Source organism: Anabrus simplex, chromosome 9 (genome assembly GCF_040414725.1).
Source record: "Anabrus simplex isolate iqAnaSimp1 chromosome 9, ASM4041472v1, whole genome shotgun sequence".
NCBI lineage: Eukaryota > Metazoa > Arthropoda > Insecta > Orthoptera > Tettigoniidae > Anabrus > Anabrus simplex.
The window spans coordinates 32,170,990-32,196,395 of NC_090273.1; the positions used below are offsets into that span (position 1 = coordinate 32,170,990).

At 41.9% G+C, this 25,406-nt stretch overlaps 1 protein-coding gene across 1 annotated transcript in view; it reads right to left on the reverse strand.

Moving 5' to 3' along the window:
• Positions 1 to 23,276, reverse strand: part of LOC136880840 (lipase 3) — a 133,394-nt gene extending 110,118 nt beyond the window's left edge. The window contains exon 1 of the mRNA XM_067153384.2: positions 23,190 to 23,276. Within this exon, the coding sequence (XP_067009485.2) occupies positions 23,190 to 23,276 (87 nt within the window). The remainder of the gene's footprint in view (positions 1 to 23,189) is intronic.
• Between the last annotated feature and the right edge of the window lie 2,130 nt (positions 23,277 to 25,406).

The window sequence follows — 25,406 nt, forward strand, 5'->3', positions numbered from 1 at the left end:
TTGCTGGTACAAACAGGTGGCAACAATGGCAGGAGGGTACTCGGACTGATGAGATAAAAGCTAATTTAGGAATGAACTCGATGGATGAAGCTGTACGCATAAACCGGCTTCGGTGGTGGGATCTTGTGAGGCGAATGGAGGAGGATAGGTTACCCAGGAAAATAATGGACTCTGCTATGGAGGGTAAGAGAATTAGAGGGAGAACAAGACGACAATGGTTAGACTCGGTTTCTAACGATTTAAAGATAAGAGGTATAGAACTAAATGAGGCCACAACACTAGTTGCAGATCGAGGATTGTGGCGACGTTTAGTAAATTCAGAGGCTTACAGACTGAACGCTGAAAGGCATAACAGTCTATAATTATTATGTATGTATGTATGTATGTATGTATGTATGTATGTATGTATGTATGTATGTATGTATGTATGTATGTATGTATGTATGTATGTGTAATCGGCAGATAGTGGGTTCGAGCCCCACTGTCGGCAGCCCTGAAGATGGTTTTCCGTGGTTTCCCATTTTCACACCAGGCAAATGCCGGGGCTGTACCTTAATTAAGTCCACGGCTGCTTCCTTCCACTTCCTAGGCCTTTCCTATCCCATCGTCGCCATAAGACATATCTGTGTCGGTGTGACGTAAAGCAAATAGCAAAAAAAAAAAAATGTATGTATGTATGTATGTATGTATGTGCTTCCTCTTAAAATAACAATCACCTCCACCATCATTCCTATATATAGCCTCACTTGAAGCACGAACGACGGCACAAAAACTGACATGAATTAATTATTCAGTTGTTGAAGTAGTTGCAAGCAATATTCTGATACAACTAATTTATTTTAGGATTTGCTGTGTCCCCAACGAACAGTCAGTGCAAGTCGTAAGCAGAAAGCATCTAACGGATATCGTGTTGACTTTTATGCACATCCAAGACTGAAGATGGAGAAGACTATCAAAGAAGCATTTTGATCATATCCAGGACGGAGAATTTCGCACCGAATCCAGAGCGGAAAACACGTGCAGATGTACAAGGCACTGGATACTTCAACGAGCGAAATCCAGCTCTTCGAGAACGAAGCTTGGCTGAATACCTTTTGCCAAGTTGGAAGCTCCGATCGTTCAAAAGGAGGTCGCATGTTCTAATACTTACTTTCATGTGAAACAGAGATAAATGCAAACACCCAAGCCGGGAATCACTATAACTACAACCTCAGTCATTTCTCACGTTGCGCAATCCACCAAGAAAACTCAAACTCAAGCTATACAATACACCTGCTTAGGTCTCGGAGAGTACAAACGGCACTGGACTCTGGGTTTATAAGAAAGACCCTGTACTTGTAATTATACAGGATAAATACATTAAAAGTTCCCAAATGTCCATAATTCATAGCGTATCACTGTTCTGAAAGTAACTTACTATCAAAGACATCAGTGGAACTTAAAAGAACGTTCTTGCAAACAGGACCTTAGTCTTAAGCTAAAACTGTAAGACTTTTGTCACTTGAAATCTCCCTTATGTTTCCGTGGGATTCACTTTCATCCTGACATTCATCTTTTCTGAGTCCTTGGAAGTAATTCTACAGCTAAACACAGAAAAGAAGGGGGGACAAATGACAACCATGTGGTACATCTCTTCGGTCTCACGTAACCAGTATTCTTCGCGTAATAACCATTTCAAGATGCCAACTGGACTTCCATATTTCAGAATAAGGACAATTTACTTTCGAATGTTGGTCATACTGTGTTATGAATGCGGCTGATAGTGTCTTAGTCTCACACGACAACAAACACGGAAAGGGAAGCATGCAAATGAATTCTAAAGAACATACACTGAGCGTTAACGGTAGAGAATTATACAGTAATTCAAATACCAACCTCAATTAAGAAAACAAAACACAGCACACGCATGCAATCCTTCAAGAACAAATCTGCGGTGCGTGCCGCCCTTCACGCACATTTTACTATCTTGATCTCCTGAGAATTAGAGAACCGTATATCCTGACCAAGAATATAATTTGCTTGGATCACACATGAAAGGAAAATATATGCTAAGTACTCGGGGCTTTAAAGAGGTTCAAAACTGGTTAGCGACAGCTAAGGGCTGACAGGTTCACTCATCAACAAAGCCAGGAACCCGATTAGCAAGTCCGCATTTTGATGACATGTCATCTTTTAACTCGTGCGTCATACACGTTCCTCGCTTAAGAGGGGTCCGCATACAACGGCTTCTTCTTCTTCTTCTTCTTCTTCTTCTTCTTCTTCTTATTATTATTATTATTATTATTATTATTATTATTATTATTATTATTATTATTATTATTAAGATCTTTTGCTACCATGTTTTTCCTTCATTTCCACCTAGATATAACTGCTCCCTTACATAAAGATGCAGGTTGTTCTTATTGGGTCTTCTTGGATTTTTTTCTCTCTCCTCACCTGGTAGTCCTAGAGTGGAGAGTCTGATTCTACCCAGCGCCTCACATTCGAAAAGTATGAGTTCAGCTGATTCCTCTGCTTCATTGCATTTCCTACCTATGTTGTCTCTTATTACTCCAATTCTATGTAGGCGTTTTTTTCAGATGGCAGTGTCCTGTCAACAGTCCTGCTACCCATCTTATATACGTTTTTTTCTCTGCTGAGTTTCAACAGTTCTTTGGTATGGTTCTTGTTTGGTCCTTTTATCAGTTTCTTTGCAAGCCTGCATCCTGGAGTATTTTTCCAGTTTTCCATTTGTTTCTTTTGTACCCATTTTCCTATGAGTATCGGGCTTGTCCATAGGAAATCCCGCATACAGGTTCTGGGCCTACAACATATGTTTCTGCCCCTTTCCTGGCCAGTTTATCTGCCTTTTCATTTCCTTCTATACCTACATGCCCTGGTACCCATATTATTTTAACAATGTTGTACTTTGAGAGCTTCAGGAGAAGTGAGTGGCAATACCAGACAATTCTGGATATTATCCGTACTACCTCTAGTGCCTTAATGGCCGCTTGGCAGTCCGTAAAAATGAAAATGTTCTCATTCCTATAGTTCATTTTCAGATTTTCTTCAAGACATGTTAGGATAGCTATCATTTCAGCTTGAAAGACTGTAGTATGTCTGCCCAATCTCATCTGGATTGATCTCTCGGGTCTTCCCCCGTTGATCCCTCCTCCTGTGCCATCCACAGTCTTTGAGCCATCAGTCCACCGCACTATATCTTCTTTTTCAGTATTCCATTTGTTGATACCCCAGTGTTCTTTTTTTATTATCTGGGTCTCATACGGTTTTTCAAAATTGTACTTTGGTATCATATGATCAGAAGGTATGTGTAGAACTTCCTCTGTTATTACTCTGTTAATTTTACAGTGTCCTAGATTGGGTTTTTGTGCATTCCAGCACTCTGATTGTGCCACACAACGACTTGTCTGCGCAAATCAGATTGTTGCAAACCAAATATAGGTCCGCATGGTACAGTTGTCAAGCACCAGTTTTGCTACTCAGTTTTCTAGAAATAACTGAAGCTCTCCCCGAAGTAGAATGTAACCAACAAATTTTTGAACAGTGGGATTTCAGTGGAAATAGACAGGGTGTATCATCACACCACCACGCTCAACAGCGAGGAGGGGGGGGGGGGGGTATATACATCGAAACTGAAAAAAGCTACAAAGTGGTAAGCTTTTTTATGCTCTCTGAGCGAATTTCGACACAACTTAAGTGTGGTAATAATAGTTTTTTGAGATTTTGATTCAATACTATACCCTACAACTTTCACCAAAGGATCAATATTACACATGTACTACAATTAAACATAAGTACGGCGTAGTTATACAATTACAAATCGTTTAGTATTTGACTACACGCTAAGAAACTAACAGACACTAAAGAGATTGCCAGACTGATGAATGCGCGCGGCAAGCGGGTGAATCATATCTCAGTGTTCATAACCTTGGTAAAAAATAATATACCCCTGTTACCCTTCCTCACAGCATATGCAAAGTGTCCACTACTTGCTGTGGTGCTACACAAATCGGTTAATCGGGATTTATGGCATTTTGTGCGTATTTCTGCTAATAATTTTGTTAATAATTAAAGAAAATAAAGCAAAGAATTGCGCTGATGTCCGCTTCTGTGGTGTAGGGGTTAGTGTGATTAGCTGCCACCGCCGGAGGCCCGGGTTCGATTCCCGGCTCAGACACGAAATCTGAAAAGTGGTACGAGGGCTGGAACGGGGGGTTCACTCAGCTTCGGGAGATCAACTGAGTAGAGGTGGGTTCGATTCCCACCTCAGCCATCCTGGAAGTGGTTTTCTGTGGTTTCCCGCTTCTCCTCCAGGCAAATGCCGGGATGGTACCTAACTTAAGGCCACGGCCAATTCCTTCTCTCTTCCTTGTCTATCCCTTCCAATCTTCCCATCCCCCGACAACGCCCCCGTTCAGCATAGCAGGTCAGGCCGCCTTCGCGAGGTACTGGTCATTCTCCCCAGTTGTAACCCCCGACCCAAAGTCTCACGCTCCAGGACACTGCCCTTGGGGTGGTAGAAGTGGGATCCCTCGCTGAGTCCGAGGGAAAATCCAATCCTGGAAGGTAAACAGATTAAGAAAGAAAGAAAGAAAGAAGAAAATACTATCTTTCAGTGAACTTAATCTTTTTTTCTTTGTTATCCAGTCTGGGATTTATCTTTATCGGTAAGCACCAAGGTCAGTCTAGACTCTAGACAGACCTTGGTAAGCACGAGATAGATCAGCCCGCCTGGTGGCTGTGAAGTCTATATGGTCTAACAGCGTGGTTAGCCGCCTCGAGTTCCGTTCGTCGAAAATATTTTTACCATCAGAAAGTTGGCCGGTAAGGTAGGGAAGGTGGTGTTACAGAATTTCTAATCACTAGAATGCGTGCCAAAAGCCTGAATTAAATTCCGAAACTTTCCGCAGTGCTCATGAGGGCATACAATGCTGTTGGAGGTGATTCGTTTTGGAGAGTTGTTTGTAGCCTTCTCAAGAGTACGCGTATCTTTAGACGTCAAACTACTACTCCGAGCTACATTTGCACTCAATATGGTTTGCGAGAAAATACTACAGTACAATACCCATTTTAATTCCTTTCTAATGCTGTATAAAACCTGGAAAGTGCAACATTTACTCATAAGAATTTCCACTTACTTTAGAGATAGTAATGTCGACTGTCCACGACAGGCTTATGTACTAGTTTGGTAATAAAACATTTCTATGCAAAACCCTAGACACAACAAACTTACATAGAATAAGAATGAAGAATTGGACTATGTTGTATCATACCAGTCCAGGTCAAGTCAGCCCACTCCTTCTAGCCACAGCTGGTATTCCCTGTTTCAGTTTCTGGCCGGTCGCCATTTCAAGAGTGGCGTCACATGACCTGCGAGTAATCTCCCGGGATCTCACTACTCGCTTTACCTAAACCTACCTTGCACCTACTACCTACAATAACGGCTCTTCTAATTCCGCCAGTCTGAGTAGCGCTGGCCTTCTGACCCCAACTTGACAGGTTCGATCGTGATGGTATTTGACAAATACGTCAGCCTCGTGTCAGTAGATTTACTGGCGCGTAAAAGAACTCCTGTGGGACTAAATTCTGACACCTCGGCGTCTCCGAAAACCGTAAGAGAAGTTAGTGGGATGTAAAGCAAATTTGCATTATTATTATTATTATTATTATTATTATTATTATTATTATTATTATTATTATTATTATTTCGAATGGGCCACCAGAGGACCACGTGCCAATTTCAATTCCTTCTTCTTTGTTCTTTCCTTTTCTTCCAGTACGCTTTCATCTGTTCACTATGTTTCTTCTTTCTGTCTTCAGACCACTTTGAACCAGTCTTTTTTTACTTTCCTACCTTGGAATTCTTCTATTTTCAATACTTTTTCCCGAAAGCCTTCTCTATTATTTATTTCTTCTGTTGTTATATTGTTTTTTTTCTAAATCCTTTCTTACTTCATTGACCCAGCTTGTCGTTGATTTCTTACCCCACAAATATCTGAAAATCTTACTGGTTAATCTACTATCTTGCATTCGATATAAATGTCCAAAAAAACGTAAGTCTCCTTTTCCTCATTACATCTGATATATTTTCTAATTTTTTTTATATATTTCAGCATTACTTCGTAATTTCCAACCTTCTGCTGTGTTTTGTGGGCCTAATATTTTCCTCATGATTCGCCTTTCTAGTATTTCTAGTTTATCTAAATTATAGTTTAATGCCAGACATTCGCTTGCATATAGGCATTCTGGCTTCACTACTGTGTTGTAATGCCTTATTTTTGCATTTTTGGATAGGCATCTTTTATTGTAGATATCTTTGGTGACACCATAAGCTCTCTCCATTTTATGTACCCTCTCCTCTACTGCAGATTTTTCTAAACCATTTTCTTGGATTATTTCTCCTAGATATTTGAATTTTTTTACCCTCTCTATTTGGCCAATATCTATTTTCAGAAATTTTGGTGCATCCCAAATATTTGTTAAAAATTTTGTTTTTTCTGCAGAAATTCTTAAGCCAGTTCTGCTGGCGATTCTTTCCAAGACATTTACTTGGGTTATAGCAGATGTCACATTTTCAGAAAGTATTGCAAAGTCATCTGCAAATGCAAGACAATTTATTATTATTATTATTATTATTATTATTATTATTATTATTATTATTATTATTATTATTATTATCTTGTCATTCCTATTTTGTTCCAGCTTCTCCATGCACTGGCCCAACACTTAATGCACAGTTGGACCTTCCATGCCAAACGTTCGGTCAAGGGAGTGTCTCGTATATTGCATCAGTTTCGTCGAAACTTGCCTTATCTTCCTTTTTCGGTGAGAAAGATGTTGATCCAAACAATAACATTTTTACACAACGAGTCTGGAATTTACACCGATATCTCATGTAATACCAAACTAGAGCGACTTCAGAATGCCTGTGCGCGTTTCGTTTTCAAAATTCGTAAAGATTGTCATGTATCATCTTACTACAAGGCCCCAGATTGATTGAAACTCAGGGATACACGATCATATTCATCTGCTTGTTTACTGCTGAGAATTTTAAATCTAATGCTCCCTTATATTTGGCCAAGTCCATTGTTCATTGAGTCAAGTGCATGATCGGGATAATAGGTTTACAGTTTCAAGTTCCGCAGCATCGTACAATAATGTGTATTAAGTCGTTTATTGTCACTGCCTCTCAATTATACAATAACCACGAACTAAACGAAATACAGCAAAGTAGTATCAAAACTCAGAAAAAATGCCTTTTTATACCACTACCTTTCCTCTTGTTAAGCTACGTAAGTAAAGTTTCATCAAATTAAATTTTAAATTAAGAAATCTCATGATCTCCAAGATATAATTTTTAATTTTTATCCATCCTCAGCATTAAAATGTGTCTTAGGTTTCTCTCATGTGTTCTCATCCTTGGTAGTATAATCTACGTTTCTGAAATGTTAAAAGTAAGTTTAATAATCTCCTAGATGTTCAGTTTCTTATCTTTATTTATTCTCAATATGAAAATGTATCTTACACTCTTTTATGTAATAGATTTTGTATATCTATATAAATAAATCGTAAGAGTCGCGTTTATGTACATTTGTTATTTCAACAACATTTTTTGACAATTACTCTTTTTATACGTAACACTGATGACACGAGGCTGACGTATTTGAGCTCCTTCAAATACCACCGGACTGAGCCATGATCGAACCAGCCATGGTACACACAGAATTCATCAGCCTCGTGTCGGTGGATTTAATGGCACGTAAAACAACTCCTGCTGGACTAAATTCCGGCATTTCAGCGTCTCCGAAAACCGTAAAAGTAGTTAGTGGGACGTAAAACTAATAACATTATTAATCCTTTTGTGTGTAGGTGGGGGTAGGGGGGTTCTAAAACTGGTAAACGGCTGGACATATGCCAACCAAACTCCGATCTGGAATCTGCTTATTCAGGGTTGTGTTAAAAGGTGTATTCTGCCCGAAGGCAGGTCCGAACCTCCGCAGAGGTGTGCCTGATCCGGAGTTTACGTGGGCTATACTGCTAATAATAAGAGTTGGCGTCTGACATTTCTTAGAGGGAGGTCCGTTTACTGCCTGCCGAGGCGGGATAAAGGGAGTGGCTGTGTGGTTGCCATGGAAACGAGGGTGGGGCGACTGCGGTTACCATGGAGATAAAACTTCAGGGCAGCTCGTCTTGTTGGGAGTTGCCAAACCTGTCACTGATAAGAACCTGATTGTTTGTATAAGAGTGATCGCAATGGAACGACACCGCCTGGCCAGGTAGTCTACAACAGATCACGGCGGTCTGAATGAAGGAGGGAACAAGTGAGCCGGAAGCGAGGGGTAAGAGTATGTAGAAAGGAATGCTGGAATGTGGCAACATCGTGAAATGGCACGTGCAGTGCTCCTCCCTCCAACCTTATCTGTCAGACGCGAACTTTAGTTAAGTCTAGTATAGCTTAGCCGGTTCCTTTCCGCTCCTCCATTCCCTTACGCCCCACCAACAGCGCGTGGCAACCCATGCAGATCTTGTTGCCACGTTGCTTAACTTCGGAGATCTCACGGGAATCGGTGTTTCAACACGGCTACGGCCATTGGCCAGAGTTGTGTTATCAGATGCATACAGCCTCATGGTTTTTCGATAGAGGAGGGATTTGTAGGAAGATGAAAACAGTTATTCTTAAATTTATATTTACAGAAAATGAGTTTTAATGTGAGTCCTGTAGGACTACGGTATGTAACTGAGAAGCAGATTCATTTTCTCAGAACTTCGGTCAAGGAACTGTACCGTACTATGCATTCGGAAATCGTCCTCATTCTGTCTCGAATCGGTTCAACGTTATTGTACTCCATATTACTTTTAGACTACATGCTTCCGGAGAAAATATCAGTTTAACGTCCCGTAATTAATGTGTAAATTGAGTGACGGAACTTGGCATGAATTCACGGAGAAAACAAATATTTCATTCCAAATTTCCGTTCGAAGAACGGCTAGGTACAAACACTAGTTAAATGAAATATTTAAGTTACAGTGGCAGTTAGGTACAGCCGAAGAGACCTCTGGTCCTACTTGTAATTAACTTTAAATAAATGCAATTTTACATTTCTAGTTAGCGTAAATTATGGCGCGTAATTTGAGTAATGCTAGGGGCTTTACGTCGCGCCGACACAGATAGGTCTTATGGCGACGATGGGAGAGGAAATGCCTAGGAGTCGGAAGGAAGCGGCCGTGGCCTTAATTAAGGTACAGCCCCAGCATTTGCCTGGTGTGAAAATGGGAAACGACGGAAAACCAGTTTCAGGGCTGCCGATAGTGGGATTCGAACCTACTATCTCCCGGATGCAAGCTCACAGCCGCGTGCCTCTACGCGCACGGCCAACTTGCCCGGTATTTGAGTAATAAAACATTTCGCTGTATGTAGAACTGTTCGAAGGTGAGCCCACAATTTGGAATCCGCTAGATAAAATGACGGCACCAGCCGTAACATTTTCGACGTCCAGTTCATCGTCGACTACCGCAATGGACCAGCGTGTGGACGGTAGCCTATTGCTTATTCAAAAGACTTGCCCATTTATTTGTTTATCGCAGTCGCGTAGAGGACAGCACAGCGAGCAATGTGCTTGCTATTTGACCGAGTACATTCACTACATGAGTCTCGCATTACTGACAGATGAAGATGAATTTGTCAGAAGAATTTGTGAGTGCTACAATTCCAAAAACAACAGCGCGAATTCAGAATGGATCGTGCGTTGGTCGTTCAGGAACTTGTGACGTTAGAGTGAAATGTTAGTATTTCACAAAATACTAATTAAATGACTACTCACGGATTTAGCGCGCTACTGTATTTGGCAACAGAGCCGGATTACAGATCACTCGACGTAAACATACAGTAGTTCCTCGCATAGATTTTTTTCAATTGGCTTTAAGTCGCACCGATGCAGATAGGTCTTATGGCAATGATGGGATAGGAAAGGGATAGGAGTGGGAAGGAAGCGGCCATAGCCTTAATTAAGATTCAGCCCCAGCATTTGCCTGGTGTGAAAATGAGAAACGACGGAAAACCATTTTCAGGGCTGTCGACAATGGGGTTCGAACCCACTATCTCCCAATGCAAGCTCACAGCTGCGCGCCCCTAACCGCACGGCCAACTCGCTCGGTAATCGAATTTTAAATACGTAAGGTGGTGGTGGTGATGATGATTGTTTTAAGAGAAAGTACAACTACGCAACCACCCTCTATTAACACTTATCAAAGAGAAAAAATGGAAGGGATCCGACACTTCGGAAAATGGAGGTATCGGCCAAAGAAAGACAAGGGCCACGAAGGGCGTGAAAGTAAAAGACTCCCTAGGCCTCGATACCCAATACCGTCGTGGTCGAAAAAAAACGAGAGTTGACCAAGAGAGGTCGGATAGGATAGATGAAAGTGAGGAGCCTAACACAAGTAAGTGGAAGGACTCAGCTAAGTGCCGCGTGTTCGCTAACCCACGTTCCCAAAATAAAAGCCCCTGGGTCCCCTTTTAGTCGCCTCTTACGACAAGCAGAGGATACCGTGGGTGTTATTGTATCGCTCCCACCCACAGTGTCATTTAAACACGTAATAGTTTCGAGGTGTTCAATGGCCGATGTTGATCCATCGTGTACAAGGGCCAGACGTTGTGCATAAACACGCCCTAGGCATCGGCCTCCATAGCGTAACGGGGGCCCGGGTTCGACTCCCGGTACTGCCAGAAATTTAAGATTGGCAAAAGGTTAAATAGGTACACGCAGCTCACATCCATTGGGGGTGTACGTGAAATGAGCTGCACCACCTCGGGACGTGGCACGAATTTATTATTCGGCTCTATGGATAAAGTGGGGGTTCGATTCCCAGCCGGGTTAGGAAGTTTAACTTTCATTCGTTAATTTCTCTGCCTCGTGGGCTGCGTCATTGTGCAGTATTCAGCATTATGAATCACTTCAGGTAGGGCCCATCCTAACAGACGCAAAGGTCGCCTATAGGCCGTCAAATGGAAAGAGCATCACCAGTCCACTACGGAGACCACACCCTATTAAAGATGTAAAATCTTTGGAGGTCAGTGAGAAAAGCAATGGTAAACTACCGCACTTCTCATGTTGTTTAATGCGCCTCCACTCTCTCGTTTCCTTATAGGCTTATAAACACAGCACCTTCGACGCTGCTAACAAGGGATCCAACTAACCTTCAGGCGGGTGAATTGACAAACGACAGTAAAAGTTGTTATTTTATTCCTATTCTACACTAATCGCATTCGTCCTCGGAAGACCATGCAGCCAGTATTTACACCGTGAGAGAGCATACATTTATAAATCTTCTTGGTTGAAAAGGAATCATAACTTATAACTTAAAACTGCAGTCTGATAAATATTCTGAAATTACAGCGTATAACTGTTATATTTAATAAGAGGATGGCAATTGAGGTTGAGAAAACTAAAAGTTATTAAACCACACCTGACGGACACCATCTGGATAGATAGAGTTCACCATGGCAGGTCACGGGTCCGTTGAAGTCTACAGAAAACAAAGCACAGTAATTGAATCTACATCCAATGATAATCGAACTGAATACTATAACAGGTTAAAACTGAGATCGAGAGTCACAGCAACATGAGAAGCATGAACATAGAATCAGACAGATATTTACTGTGCTTCAGAAATCACTTCCTCTGCGAGATAAAGTAGTTAAAATGCATCGAACTTTCCTCCAGTCTGTTACACAAACACGTTATGTGTTGCCCAAGTCAGCCGGAAAAGAAATCCGGAAGAGCAAGTTATGTGGTCTAACTGAGGAGAAAGAATGATCGAATGCATTGGTTAGATAACTTCGTTGTTACGAGAAGTACAGTATATCATTGAACGGCTCTCTGAACAGCAAACACTTTCCTTTTGTAAAAAAAAAAAAAAAGTCGTATGGCTTTTAGTGCCGGGATATCCCAAGACGGGTTCGACTCGCCAGGTGCAGGTCTTTCTATTTGACTCCCGTTGGCGACCTGCGCGTCGTGAGGAGGATGAAAATGATGATGAAGACAACACATGCACCCAGCCCCCGTGCCACTGGAATTAACCAATTAAGGTTAAAATCCCCGACTCGGCCGGGAATTGAACCCGGAACCCTCTGAACTGAAGGCCAGTACGCTGACCGTTCAGCCAACGAGTCGGACTTCCTTTTGTAGACTTTATCAAATACCGCAGTTAGAACTTTGGACGATGACACTGTTGGTATTTGAAGCGGGAAAACGAAACTAAGTCACAGAGAAAACTTTTCCCGTGGTTTCCCATTTTCACACCATGAAATGCAATGACTGTACCTTAATTAAGGCCACGGCCACTTTCCTACCCCATCGTCGCCATAAAACCCATCGGTGTCGGTGCGGCGTAAAGCAACTTGTAAAAAAAAAAAAAAAAAAAAAAAAAAAAAAAAAAAAAAAAAAAAAAAAAGAAAAGAAAGAAAGAAAGAAAAAGAAAAAAACTTTGGTTTCCGATAATTCATGGAAACAGCTTCATTATTTACGTTGGTAGTACAGACATAAAATATGCCTAGAGTAAGGAGATTGTTTTGTTTTTCAACGCTTCACTGTGCTTCACACTACAGAATGTAGGATACAGAGGTGTGAACATAATCAGACTCAACACTAATTATTGGATATTTCCATTGTCCCACAACCTATTACTTGCCTGTACATAAAAACGTTTTTGTCCTGCATTGGAGCTGCTTTACGTGTTATCTTTAAAGCAAATTATAGAACAAAAGTTACATTTCCTTTCAATTACTTTTCTTTTTCTTTTTTTTTTTTTTTTTTTTTTGCTACTTGCTTTACGTCGCACCGACACAGATAGGTCTTATGGCGACGATGGGACAGGAGAGGGCCAGGAGTGGGAAGGAAGCGTCCGTGGCCTTAATGAAGGTACAGCTCCAGCATTTGCCTGGTGTGAAAATGGGAAACCACAGAAAACCATCTTCAGGGCTGCCGACAGTGGGGTTCGAACCCACTATCTCCCGAATACTGGATACTGGCCGCACTTAAGCGACTGCAGCTATCGAGCTCGATGCTTTCAATTACATTAGTGATGATATTGCAGTTAACAGACTCCTCTAACAATATTAAACTCCGATGTTGGGGATCTTAAATTTTTCTTATGAGTGTAATTAGTAAAAATGGAATTGCATGAAGTGGTTCCGTGATACTTTACTTGAGCGCTGGTATCATTCGATGTGCTTTGTAGGGCTACTATTTCCTATCCAAGCTCTTGGAAACTGCTGTTGTAGAATTGGCAACAAACCAAACAGAAATATTTAATCTCATCGTAATATTTTAAAAAATACGAATAATACAGTACTTCAAAAAGTTTAGTGAGTCGGACAAATATTTGACTGAAATATAGGGAGTTCCACTGAACAAGTGAGGGCAAAATCTAAAACTAATTAATTAATTTTCGTATGGCTATTTCTAGCCGGGTGCAGCCCTTTTAAGGCAGACCCTCCGATGAGGGTGGGCGGCATCTGCCATGTCTAGGTAACTGCGTGTTATTGTGGTGGAGGGTAGTGTTATGTGTGATGTGTGAGTTGCAGGGATGTTGGGGACAGCACAAACACCCAGCCCCCGGGCCAATGGAATTCACCAATGAAGGTTAAAATCCCCGACCCAGCCGGGAATCGAACCCGGGACCTCCTGAACGGAAGGCCAGTACGCTGACCATTCAGCCAACGAGTTGGACAATCTAAAATTAAAACTAAGGCAATATAATTTATTGACTTCTCCTTTGAGTTTAATAATTTTCACATCCATGTAAAATACAACTTCATCAATGATTTAAACTACAAAACCGGTAACTCAACCAACATCGTACCAAAGTTTGTTCTTTTTCTCAATTACATATAATTACGTAACATGGACTCTCAGGAAAAAATAACAGAAATACATGGAGAGTTCTGAAATGTGGTGCTGGAGGGGAGAAGCCTTCTCTTACATGTATGTGTATGTTCAGTCCTCAGCCCTAAGGCTGGTTGCTTCCTCACCAGCTCTGCCATCAGCTGTCATAGATGGTCTAGGCATCACTGAAGAGGCGTACTATGGAAATGAGGAGTGAGGTAGTTTCCCGTAGCTTTCCTCACCGAGGCAGAAGTTGCCATTACATATCAGTCTGCCAAGCCCACTGAAATGCATGCAGCAACCGACCCTATAAGCAACATTTTCACACCATTCATAACAGGGACTGGCTGCATAAGGAATGGCATTACTAGCATCGCTCATACCTCAGTCTCTTTCACATTGTCAGAGCCAAGGATAAGACTGAGACAGATCAATGAAAGTAACAAAATTGAAGCCACCTCATCAGAGGTCCCGAGGGACCAATGATGTTTTTTAGCCCATCGACCAATTAAAGGCCTTGAGTGCTATTTCTTGGTAAGATTAGACTGGAACTGCATTGTTGTGACGTTGTGTGGATTGTTGATAAGGGATCTAATTGACCAGGGTATGGCCTGTACCCCGAGGGGTAGGATGATGTTGACTTACATTATGTTGGATGTCCGTGGGACCACGACAGCGCCGAACCTAGTGTGGTTTGTTTAAGATATCTTTAGGTCTGCGGTATCGCAGCCCCACGGTGTCGTAATTCCCCAGATTGGAGATGAGAGGGTTAGTGCTCATATGGAGCTTATTGTAGAATTTAGTGGCTGCGTGATAGATCCTGCCAAGGATGGTAGTTAGCTGGTATCTATCATGCAGATCGGTGTTCCTCTCAAACCATTGGGCACCTGTTAAGGAGCGCAGGGCACGGTTTTGTACACGCTGCACTGCTTCCAGGTGTGTCTTAGCTGCGCCTCCCCAGATAGGACTGGCATACTCTAGGATGGGCCTAACCATTGATTTATATAATAGGAGCCTGTTTTCTATTGTAAGCCCATTATCGGCTTTAATCATGGGAATAATTTGAAAAAGGCGCACTTTAGCTTGCGCAACTATAGTTTTAATGTGGTCCGCGAAGGTAAGTCCTCTGTCTAGGGTGACACCTAGGTATTTGGTTTTATTGGTCCACCTGATGACTTCGCCAAAAAACATCAGGGGCTGTGGGGGGTCAGGACGGCGTTTAGTGAATAGTGTAGCACTACTTTTGTCTACATTGATTTTGATTCTCCACTTTTCGAGCCAAGGCTCTAAAGTGGAGAGCGCGTCTTGGAGATAGTCTTTTGCTTTAGATGCCTGCCACGAGACAGAGGAAATAGCTGTGTCGTCAGCATATAAGTATAATTTCCCGTGCGTAGGTTTTGGCATGTCGGTCATAAAAAGGTTGAAAATCACTGGTGAGATCACGCTGCCCTGCGGAACGCCTGCCTCAATTGGGCGAGGGCTCGACAGCGCAGCGCCGACCTGGACCTGAAATTTTCGGTCAGCTAGGTAGCTCGTCAGTAATCGTAGAACGTAAGGAGGGAAGCCTAAAGTCCTTAGTTTGTAGATGAGTCCATCGTGCCAAACTTTGTCAAACGCACGGGAAATATCTAGAAAACAGACTCCGGTGTGGCGACGGTCATTATAGCCTTTGGTGATTTCTTCAGTTAGGCGAGTTAATTGATGGACAGTGGAATGGCCTCGCCTGAAGCCGAACTGTTCCTCGTTCATAAGTTTCTTGTCGTCAATAATAGTATTAAGTCTGCTTAAGAACAGTACTTCGAATAGTTTAGAAATAATGCTGAGGAGGGAGATAGGTCGATAATTTTGCGGAAAAGTTTTGTCTTTCTGTGGTTTTGGTAACATGATGACTTTCGCTGTCTTCCAGCACGTAGGGAAATGGCCGAAACGGAAAATCGCGTTAAAAAGCTTGGTTAGACATGTCAGCGCCTTTCGGGGAAGGTTCTTAAGGAAAGACGCTGACACGCTATCAAGGCCAGGGGATTTCCTGTTCTTAAGTCGTTTTATGGCGGCGAACAGTTCGGTAGGCGATATGAACTTAAAGTCAGGGGGAAGGTCAGTCTCGTCAGTGGCGTGAAGTTCGTTGTCGTTTTCGACGATCTCTACGAAATTGTCGTCGCAAGGCTCGACGTTGGGGGTGCATGCGCTTTCGAATGTATCCGCCAGGGCGTCGGCCTTGTCTTGGTCAGTGTAGGCCATTCCATTTCTGCCATGGAGGGCGGGTATGCCAGTCCTATTTTTCGTAAATTTGCGAGCCAACCTATGGAGGGAGTTATCTGCCACGCTCAAACTCGCAAGCCTGGAGCGCCACGTGTCCCGTCTGTGATTTTGTATTAGTATTTGTAAATTTCTTTTGGAGTGGTTCCACCTTCTCCTAAGGGCAGGGTCCCTGGTTAGACGCCACAATCTTCTTATTCTATTCTTAAATTTGATCTGCGCCAGGATTGCTGAGGGGAGCGTGTCCTTCCTATGGTGGACCACGCTGGGGCCCTCAGCTGCAGCCTGGGCAGCGTTAACAATAGTGGTGGAAATCAGAAGTGCTAGATTGTCTATATCATCAGGGCCTTTCACACTGGGATTGCCATTTAAATGATCAGTAAGATGGGTGCGGAAAACGGTCCAATTGATTTTGCGGCTGTAAATAGGAATATGAATGGGGGTGTATTCAGGAGAGGAGTCTATAGTCATAAGTACTGGTTTATGGTCCGAATCAAAAAGATCAAGGGTGTTTAATTCTAGAAATTGACGTACTTTATAGGAAATAGCAATGTCCAGTGTGTCTGGCCGGATGTTGGGGTTGTGTGAGAAGAAGGTGGGTCTGTCAGGGCCGTGGGTTGTAATATGGTGATAATCACAGTAACGGGCGAGAAGTTTGCCTCTGGGGGTGGTTAAGCGGCTGTTCCAGCGGGGGTTTTTGGCATTAAAGTCCCCAGCCAGAACAGTGGGCACGTTCCAGTCGATGATATGGTCCAAGTCTTGAAAATTGACCCTGTATTTCTCTTAGTCCCACTAACTGATCTGCTGTGTCGTCATGACTTACCTTCATTATCGCGGGGGATACAACGTGTCCGCTGTGTCTATGTGACTTTAGTCAACATAATGTAGTTTACCGTCTTTCATGGCTTCAAGAATACCATTCTCCACCGGTACTTGATAAGAACTTTGCGATTATATGTATGTGAAAGTGTGGGAAACGCCAAGTAAGGCTCTGGGAAAAAAAATTATCTAAAAATCACGTGGCTCCGCGATCATGTTAACGAGTATGGCCTACTTTCTAGTCTCTTCTCCTTGGACGAACAGTAGGCTAATTAAATAAGAATACAGCATGTTTAAATGTTTCGTGGATGTGACCTGCCTGGCGGATATCATTTAGGAAACTTTCCATAACCTGAAATATATTGGTATGTCGTCCTCCCCTTAATAATTTTCAAATCCATGTAAATTACAATTTCGTCAATGATTTAAACTACAAAACCGTCAACTCAAACCAAAATCGTACCAAGGATTTTTCTCTTACTCAATTACATATTATTATGTAACATGGACTTTCAGGAAAAAAATAACAGAAATACATGGGGAGTTCTGAAATGTGGTGTTGGAGGGGAGTAGACAAAATTAAGTGGATAGCATGCACAGCACGCACCAACTTTCTGTCTCAAAAAAAAAAAACTGGAGACTCAAAATAAACACAGTCTAACCATGTACGGATAGTTCTAATGAAAAAATTAGCTTGTTCACACTACACTGCTGTACACAGTCAATCAATTAATCAATCAATCCAATAATCTGCTGGCGCCCACGTGGTAGATTTCCTATCAATTGTTTACCTAGCTTTTTCTTACACGATTTAAGAGAACTTGGAAAGTTTCCTTCCATTTTCCTGGATAATTTATTCCAATCAAGTCTTCCTAGCCCAAAGACTGCAACATTTTCGTAGCAATGTTTTGTCAGAAATCACCCAGAACAACTCGTGCGACTTTCCTTTGGATCTTTTCCAGTTCTCGTATCAAGTAATCCTGTTGTGAATCCCATACACTGGAACCACACCCTAACTGGGGTCTTACCAAAGACTTATACGCCCTCTCCTTCACATCCTTATTACAATCCCTAAATACTCCCATAAAGATGTGAACAGATATGTGACCTTTCTTAACAAGCTCGTTAATATTGTTATCCCAATGAAGATCATTCCTTATATTAACACCTGGGTATTTACAGTGTTCCCCATGAGATACTCTCACCCCATCAACACAGTAATTAAAACTGAGAGGACTTTTCCTCCAAACTACATATTAAAATATTCCTTTGAAAAAATAAATCGCAGCAAACAATAACACTAGTTTCTAACACAGAATACTTTTTTTTTTTCTATTTTCGGTCAAACTCTACACACGCACAGAGTTATTAAGAACCGTACAGCGCATGCGTAGTCATGGTTTCCATAAAAAATATTTCCTCTTCACTCTTAGCATTTGTCCCGTTCCACAGGGCTTTGTTTTGAACGTCTTCGGAGTTGAGATCCACCTCGCGTATGACATCGCTGATGTTATCTATATATCTCTTCAGCGGTCTACCACGGGGTCGACGTCCTCCAGGATCGAGTTTGAGTGCGGTTTTGGCCACAGAATAGTCGGTGTTTTTTGTTTTTGTTTTTTTACTTATGACGTGACCGTATCACTTGAGTCGGGCTTCTCTTGCTTTCTCCATAATTTATTGGGACAACACCAAGACTTTGACGAATAGTGTTATTTGTTGCAGCGATTCAGTTCAAGAAATCGTCGCAGCATTTTCTTCTCCGTCGTGTGAAGAGCATGGCCCTGTTTTCTTTTCAAAGATCGATATTCTATCCCCTATAAAGCTGCCGGGCGCACCACAGCTTTATAATAATTTTTAAAGTTTTCAGTCTGCCAGACAATAATATAACACTAAGAACACTATAAATATCTCTAAAGAAATGAAAAATTAAAATTATAAGTGGAATGACATATTTCGTTCTACTTGAACATCCTAATATTATAAACGAAGAGACACTGTTTCGCAGTATTGCAATGCTATGTTCTACAAGACCTTTCCCAAACCATTTTTATAGATGAAGCAAATGTTTTTAAGAATATGCATACAAACTTACAATATTTTAGTTTTAAGATTTCCGTGGTGATTAAATGGCATGATTGGCCAAAGGTAACCCTTTCCAAGATATAAATATTTTTTTTAAACACTCTTTCGTAACCTTCATAATCCGAAGTGTATGCAAACTGTGACGGAGGATCGTGTACCTGGTTAAGGAGTCTTTGCTGTGAGAAAGTTAAACTTCAATTAAAGACGATACGTCGAGCTGGTAGCGTAAAGGGCGTAGACTACCTTTCCTGGGGAGGAAATCAGAACTCCCCAATTGATACCTTCAACTACAAGATTAAGTGGAGTTCCCCCCTCCACATTTCGTTGAATGTTATTTTAGCTCAGTGCTCGAATTTCACAATTTTTAGTTTGTTAATAACAGAAAAGAGTGGCATAAACGGTTGTTACCAAGCTGTAGCCCGCTTTGTGGCCATGATCGTTAAGCATCAAGTCTGTACACCGGTTCTCGTCCTATCACCGCAGTTAAGCAACATCGGGCGTCGTCAATACCTGGATGAATAATCACTTGGGTACAGCCAAAGGCCATACTATGTTGAATACATTGGTTCTGGACAATGTTGATGATGATGATGGTGAGTGGTCCGTCAGATGGAGACGTTAAGCCTAGAAGAGACATATTTGTGTTATTCCACAGGAGAAAGCTTTGTGTCGACACTTCTTCCCACTTCATCATCATCATCTCACATCCACACGCTCAGGTCGCCTATGGGAGTCAAACAGACAAGTCCTGCACCAGGCGAGCCGAACATGTCCTCGAACACTCCTGGCACTAAAATCCATCAAATCAAACCCTATTGCAGAACAGTCTCGAAGGACCTTGGCACACCACGCGACCGCTGCTCAGCCCGAAGGCCTGCAGATTACGAGGTGCCGTGTGGTCGGCACGACGAATCCTCTCGGCCGGTATTTTTAGATTTCTAGGCCAGGCCCGCTATCTCACCGTCAATAACTAGTCGTTTGTAATCACGTAGGCTGAGTGAACCTCGAACCAGCCCTCATATCCAGGTAATAATCCCTGAACTGACCCGGAACGAACCGGGACCTCCAGGTAAGAGGCAGGCGTACTACCCCCTACACCACCGGACCAGAGTGAAAACAATACGCTGAATTAATTTGTTAATTAGTTAATATTACCAAGGAGAATAACTGACTATGTTATAAGAGCAATAGAGGGAGACCAAGACGACAATGATCAGATTCAGTTTCTAACGATTTAAAAATAAAAGGTATAGAACTAAACAAGGCCAAAGAACTAGTTACAAATAGAGGATTGTTCCAGCAATTAGTAAGTTCACAGAGGATTGGTGACTGAATACTGAAAGGCCTAAAAGTCTATAATGAAGATACATGTATAAGTACAATGCAGTAGCCGCATCCTGTTAATGCCGAAGTTTCGAATAATAAATTCATTACTCTCCACTCCTGCAGGGGCCTTCATGGCCTGTAAAAAGAAAGCTTCGGTTTGCTTTACTTTTGCAGGATGAAGAGGTTGGCAATGCAGAGTTCCATCAAGGAGTTACGGTCTGACTTCTCAAACATCAAGTCTTCCATGCCAGGAATAAAGAGTGTAAGTCAGAAGTAGCTGCATTTCAGGACAAAAGTTTGAATTTTTAAAAACAGACAACCGGTTCAGTTGGCCGTGCGTTTAGGAGTGCACAACTGTGAGCTTGCATCTGGTAGATAGTGGGTTCGAACCCCACTGTCGGGAGCCCTAAATGTGGTTTTCCGTGGTTTCCCATTTTCACATCAGAGAAATGCTGGGGTTGTAGCTTAATTAAGGCCACGGCCGATTCCTTTCCCACTCCTAGGCCTTTCCTATCCCATCGTCGCCGTAAGACCTATCTGTGTCGGTGCGACGTAAAGCAAAATTATTTTAAAAACCATGAAAACAGAGACAGTATTATTTTTAGAGGAGAGGTTTTCAAATGGCCGCATACGACCCACAAAGCAATATTTTGTGGCCCGCGAGAGCTTTCAAAATATATATTTTAAGAAATGTGAACAAAATTTACAAAAAATATTTCACAGCTCGTTCAAGAACGTATTAATTGTTATATTTATAGACCCAAGTCAGAAGTAATTCATTGTTTAATATTATTTCCTGTTCTCAAGTATCCACATGGTCTGAATAGATTACTTTTGATTTGAAACAATTAAAATCCAAACTTCGGTGGAGAATAAGCTCTCACAAATGCTAGGTCTTAGCCATTATAAAAATAGCTATAGGATCCGTACCAAATCTTGGAACTCCATGCCAATCTCACAGAGGACATTTTGTGCAACGTAGCGTGCAGTGAATACAAAGATGCAGTTTCGTTTCTTCTCTTGTTGGTAGTACTGGCTGCACACTCGAAGAAATTTTCAGGGTAATACATTGCTGAGATTTTAGGCTCTTCATCATCATCATCATCATCTGTTTACCCTCCAGGTTCGGCTTTTCCCTCGGACTCAGCGAGGGATCCCACCTCTACCGCCTCAAGGGCAGTGTTCTGGAGCTTCAGACTCTTGGTCGGGGATACAACTGGGGAGTATGACCAGTACCTCGCCCAGGCGGCCTCACCTGCTATGGTGAACAGGGGCCTTGTAGGGGGATGGGAAGATTGGAAGGGATAGGCAGGGATGAGGGAAGGAAGCGGCCGTGGCCTTAAGTTAGGTACCATCCCGGCATTCGCCTGGAGGTGAAGTGGGAAACCACGGAAAACCACTTCGAGGATGGCTGAGGTGGGAATCGAACCCACCTCTACTCAATTGACCTCCCGAGGCTGAGTGGACCCCGTTCCAGCCCTCGTACCACTTTTCAAAATTCGTGGCAGAGCCGGGAATCGAACCCGGACCTCCGGGGGTGGCAGCTAATCACGCTAACCACTACACCACAGAGGCGGCTTTTAGGCTCTTACAACTGTATATCATCGCTCCCTTCACACTACTCCCACTAAAGTGTCCTTCTTTAAGTTTTGTTATGACTACACTATTAATTTCAGTTTGTCTTTAGGTATTTTGTTTTCCTATTTGTCAAATATTAATTCAAATGAACTGACATGTTGCGTGCTCTTCTTCCAAATTCAACTGTACAGGGTATAATAGTGTTTATTTTTAATTTCACTCTTTTATACCAGTGTTAAACAGTGTTTTAAGCAATTAACATTATTAAACCTTGCTTTCAACTGAAGTATTTCATACTGGTACCTCTGTTCTATTTGCAAAATTTTACGAAAATTAACTGGTTATCAAAATGCGACCTGTGACCATGACGAAGGTATCTAATGCGGCCCTCGACTCCTTACAAATTGGAAACTCCTGTTGTGAAGGGTTTGAAATGAATAGGTCTACATCAAGATGAAAAATGAAAATGAAAACCTACAACCTGTTTTCCAGTCATTGACCGGGTCAGGGATGTAATGAATGAAACATATATAGGCTGTTATTACAATGGGGTCGCCACTCCCAAGGTGATTTATATTAATGAGTGATAAATGCTATGAAATGATAATGGAGAGTGTTGCTGGAATGAAAGATGACAGGGAAAACCGGAGTACCCGGAGAAAAACCTGTCCCGCCTCCGCTTTGTCCAGCACAAATCTCACATGGAGTCACCGGGATTTGAACCACGGTATCCAGCGGTGAGAGGCCGACGCGCTGCCGCCTGAGCAACGGAGGCTCTCTACATCAAGATATTTCAGAAAATTATATTTTCACTTTTTAACAATCTTTTTCTTCTGTTGGAAATTAAATCAATGACTTGTACTATGAGGACACGATATAACAGGACTTTCTACCTGGCACGAAAGATTTGTCAGTGCCGGAATGCGAACTTGTAACCTTGGACATAATAGGAGAATGTATAATCCAACAGGCAGCCGGACTTCCGAGAAAGTAGTTAGACAAGGTTAGGTTTGATACCAGACAACAGTCTGTTCAAGTCGCAAATGGAGACTTAAACAATCACGATCAACGTTTTTCATTCTTATTAGGAGACTGATTCTGAGAGTTATATATTTGGCAAACCACGTGTAGACAGATAAAGATGAATTGTAAAGGATTATATTGGCGAAAGTGCCCGTTTGTCTGCTAGCCGGAACGCGCTAGTAAAAAGTACTTTTAAACCAAACAGCTGAGTTGACTCACCGTTGTGCGGAAGTCCTGCCGTGTCCTTGTGATGCTCAACACAATGGCGACGAACCTTAGGCTTACTGCTAGCTGTGCGCCACTCATCTCTGCGAGACTGAACACACGGACTCACGTACCAACAGGTTCTCTGTCTCCCTCCCTTTCTACCTGGTTCCCTCACTCTTTCTCTCTCGAACGGGAGAAAACATAGAGTACACCCACCAGTTCTAATTACCCGGTACCCACAAACAGAGAACAGTTAGGTATTTCGTCACTCGAGTATGATATCAGGAATGAGAAAGAAAGGCATGCAAGGAATTTCTGGAGGCGGTTCAAGAAAACCGGTATCTCGACTCGTTTTTGGTAACTTCAGTACGTGTTGATGAGCTCAAAGGAAAGTGGGATAATCAAACAAGTGTTTCTTTTTCTGTTAAATAATAACTTTATTTGTCGTTCAAGAGTGCCTGGGAGAGGTTATGGTGCGATGATTTCGTGTGAGGCTATTTCCAGCCTAGTGCAGCAGCCCTTGTAAGGCAGACCCTCCGTCAAGGGTGGGTGGCATCTGCCATGTATGGAAACTGCGTGTTATTGTAGTGGAGGATAGTGTTGTGTGTGGTGTGTGAGTTGCAGACATGCTGGGGACAGTACATACACGCAGTCCCTGGGCTATTGGGAATTAACCATTTAAACGACGGGAATCGAAGCCGGAGTCTTCTGAAGCGACGAGCACTACGCTGACCATTCAGCCAAGAAGCCCGACATACCTGTAAAAGGCGCATTATTAAACAAGGATTAAAAATGAACACTCTTAAACAGAGAATCGTCAGACTCTATCAAATCACACTCAAAATATTTCAGAATCTGATGATGTTCTTTCCAGAACGAAACATGTCATTCTCTGTTTAAGAGTGTCTATTTTTAATCCTTGTTTAATAATGTGCTTTTTACAGGTATGTTTTAGTGTGATATTTAACTTGTGTGTTCAACAGACTGAAAAGGTTTTAAGTTACAGATGCTTCTGTGTTCAATTTTCAGCTTTGAATCCCGCAAGTTGGTACCATGCTTATATGTTTCATAGGATTGACAGGTTGGTAAAGCAGCCGGAAACAGTTGAATTCACCTTCCCATTGTTTCCAATGTCAGGCTATAAGTTGTATATCCGCTCTGCAACATTCAGGTGTTCGCGTGAGTTTTGAATAAGTCTACTGTGAGTTAAATCGGTGCTATCATTGTTCGAAACGAGTAAAATAAGTACAGTCAAAACCGTTTATTGCGAGTTCGCTTTTAACCCTCCTTTAGTCGCTCACGGAGATTTCCTCCGGGCCGATTACATTTTGCACGGTACTGAACTTCTCAGTTGAACTTCTGGTCTCCCCACCCCTATACCTTTCTCCTTGTTCATTTGGACTCGTCCTGTCAGCATTTCGGTGCGATCGTGCATCCTGTGAGCGAGTGTGGGATTATTGTTGTGACAAGTGGCATCACCTGGACGTTTTCTCCGTGTGCAAATAAGCAAAAAAAACTTATATTTTAGTGCATATTATTTATTTTCTAGGTCGATGACTTTGTTGTTCTGCTCTTCTAAACGTATTTTAGAAAAATATTATTTCATATTTCATATGATGTGATCGTCGTAGGTAATATCATAAGACCATTCGTCTACAGTATTCTGATTTTAGATCAAACAAACTGTGTAAGAATAGCCTACTAATACTTAAAAGGGTTTCTTTTAATTATACCGACGAATACTGCAAACGAACATGCCAAAACAACATCTCAAAGGACGAAAATTACGCACATTTTTAGCCCCGGAGGTTTCCTCCGTGCGCGACTAGTAACGTAATAATTTTCGCGCGACTAAAGAAGGGTTAAGGAGGTATTGGATATAACGGTCCCGTCTAATCCTATATAAACACTGTATTTTTAAAAAAATCTTTTAGTACGATATCACTTAATTGGCCTATAACATATAGTATAAAACTGCGTATCTTTATCACATTATCAGGGAAATGTTTCGACTATAACGTCCAATGTTGATTTTTATCCGTTACACGTTTGGGGATTGCTGACAAGAATGTAATTCTTCTTTTCAAACTCTTCTTTTCAGTACATTGTAGATTTAAAATCAGTCTCTGTGCTAAATAGCCAAGAAAAGCATCACTGTGAAGATGCCACACAAGGAAGGAAAAGTTTTTAATATTGAAGCAAAGTCAGAAATAATATGACGATAACAAA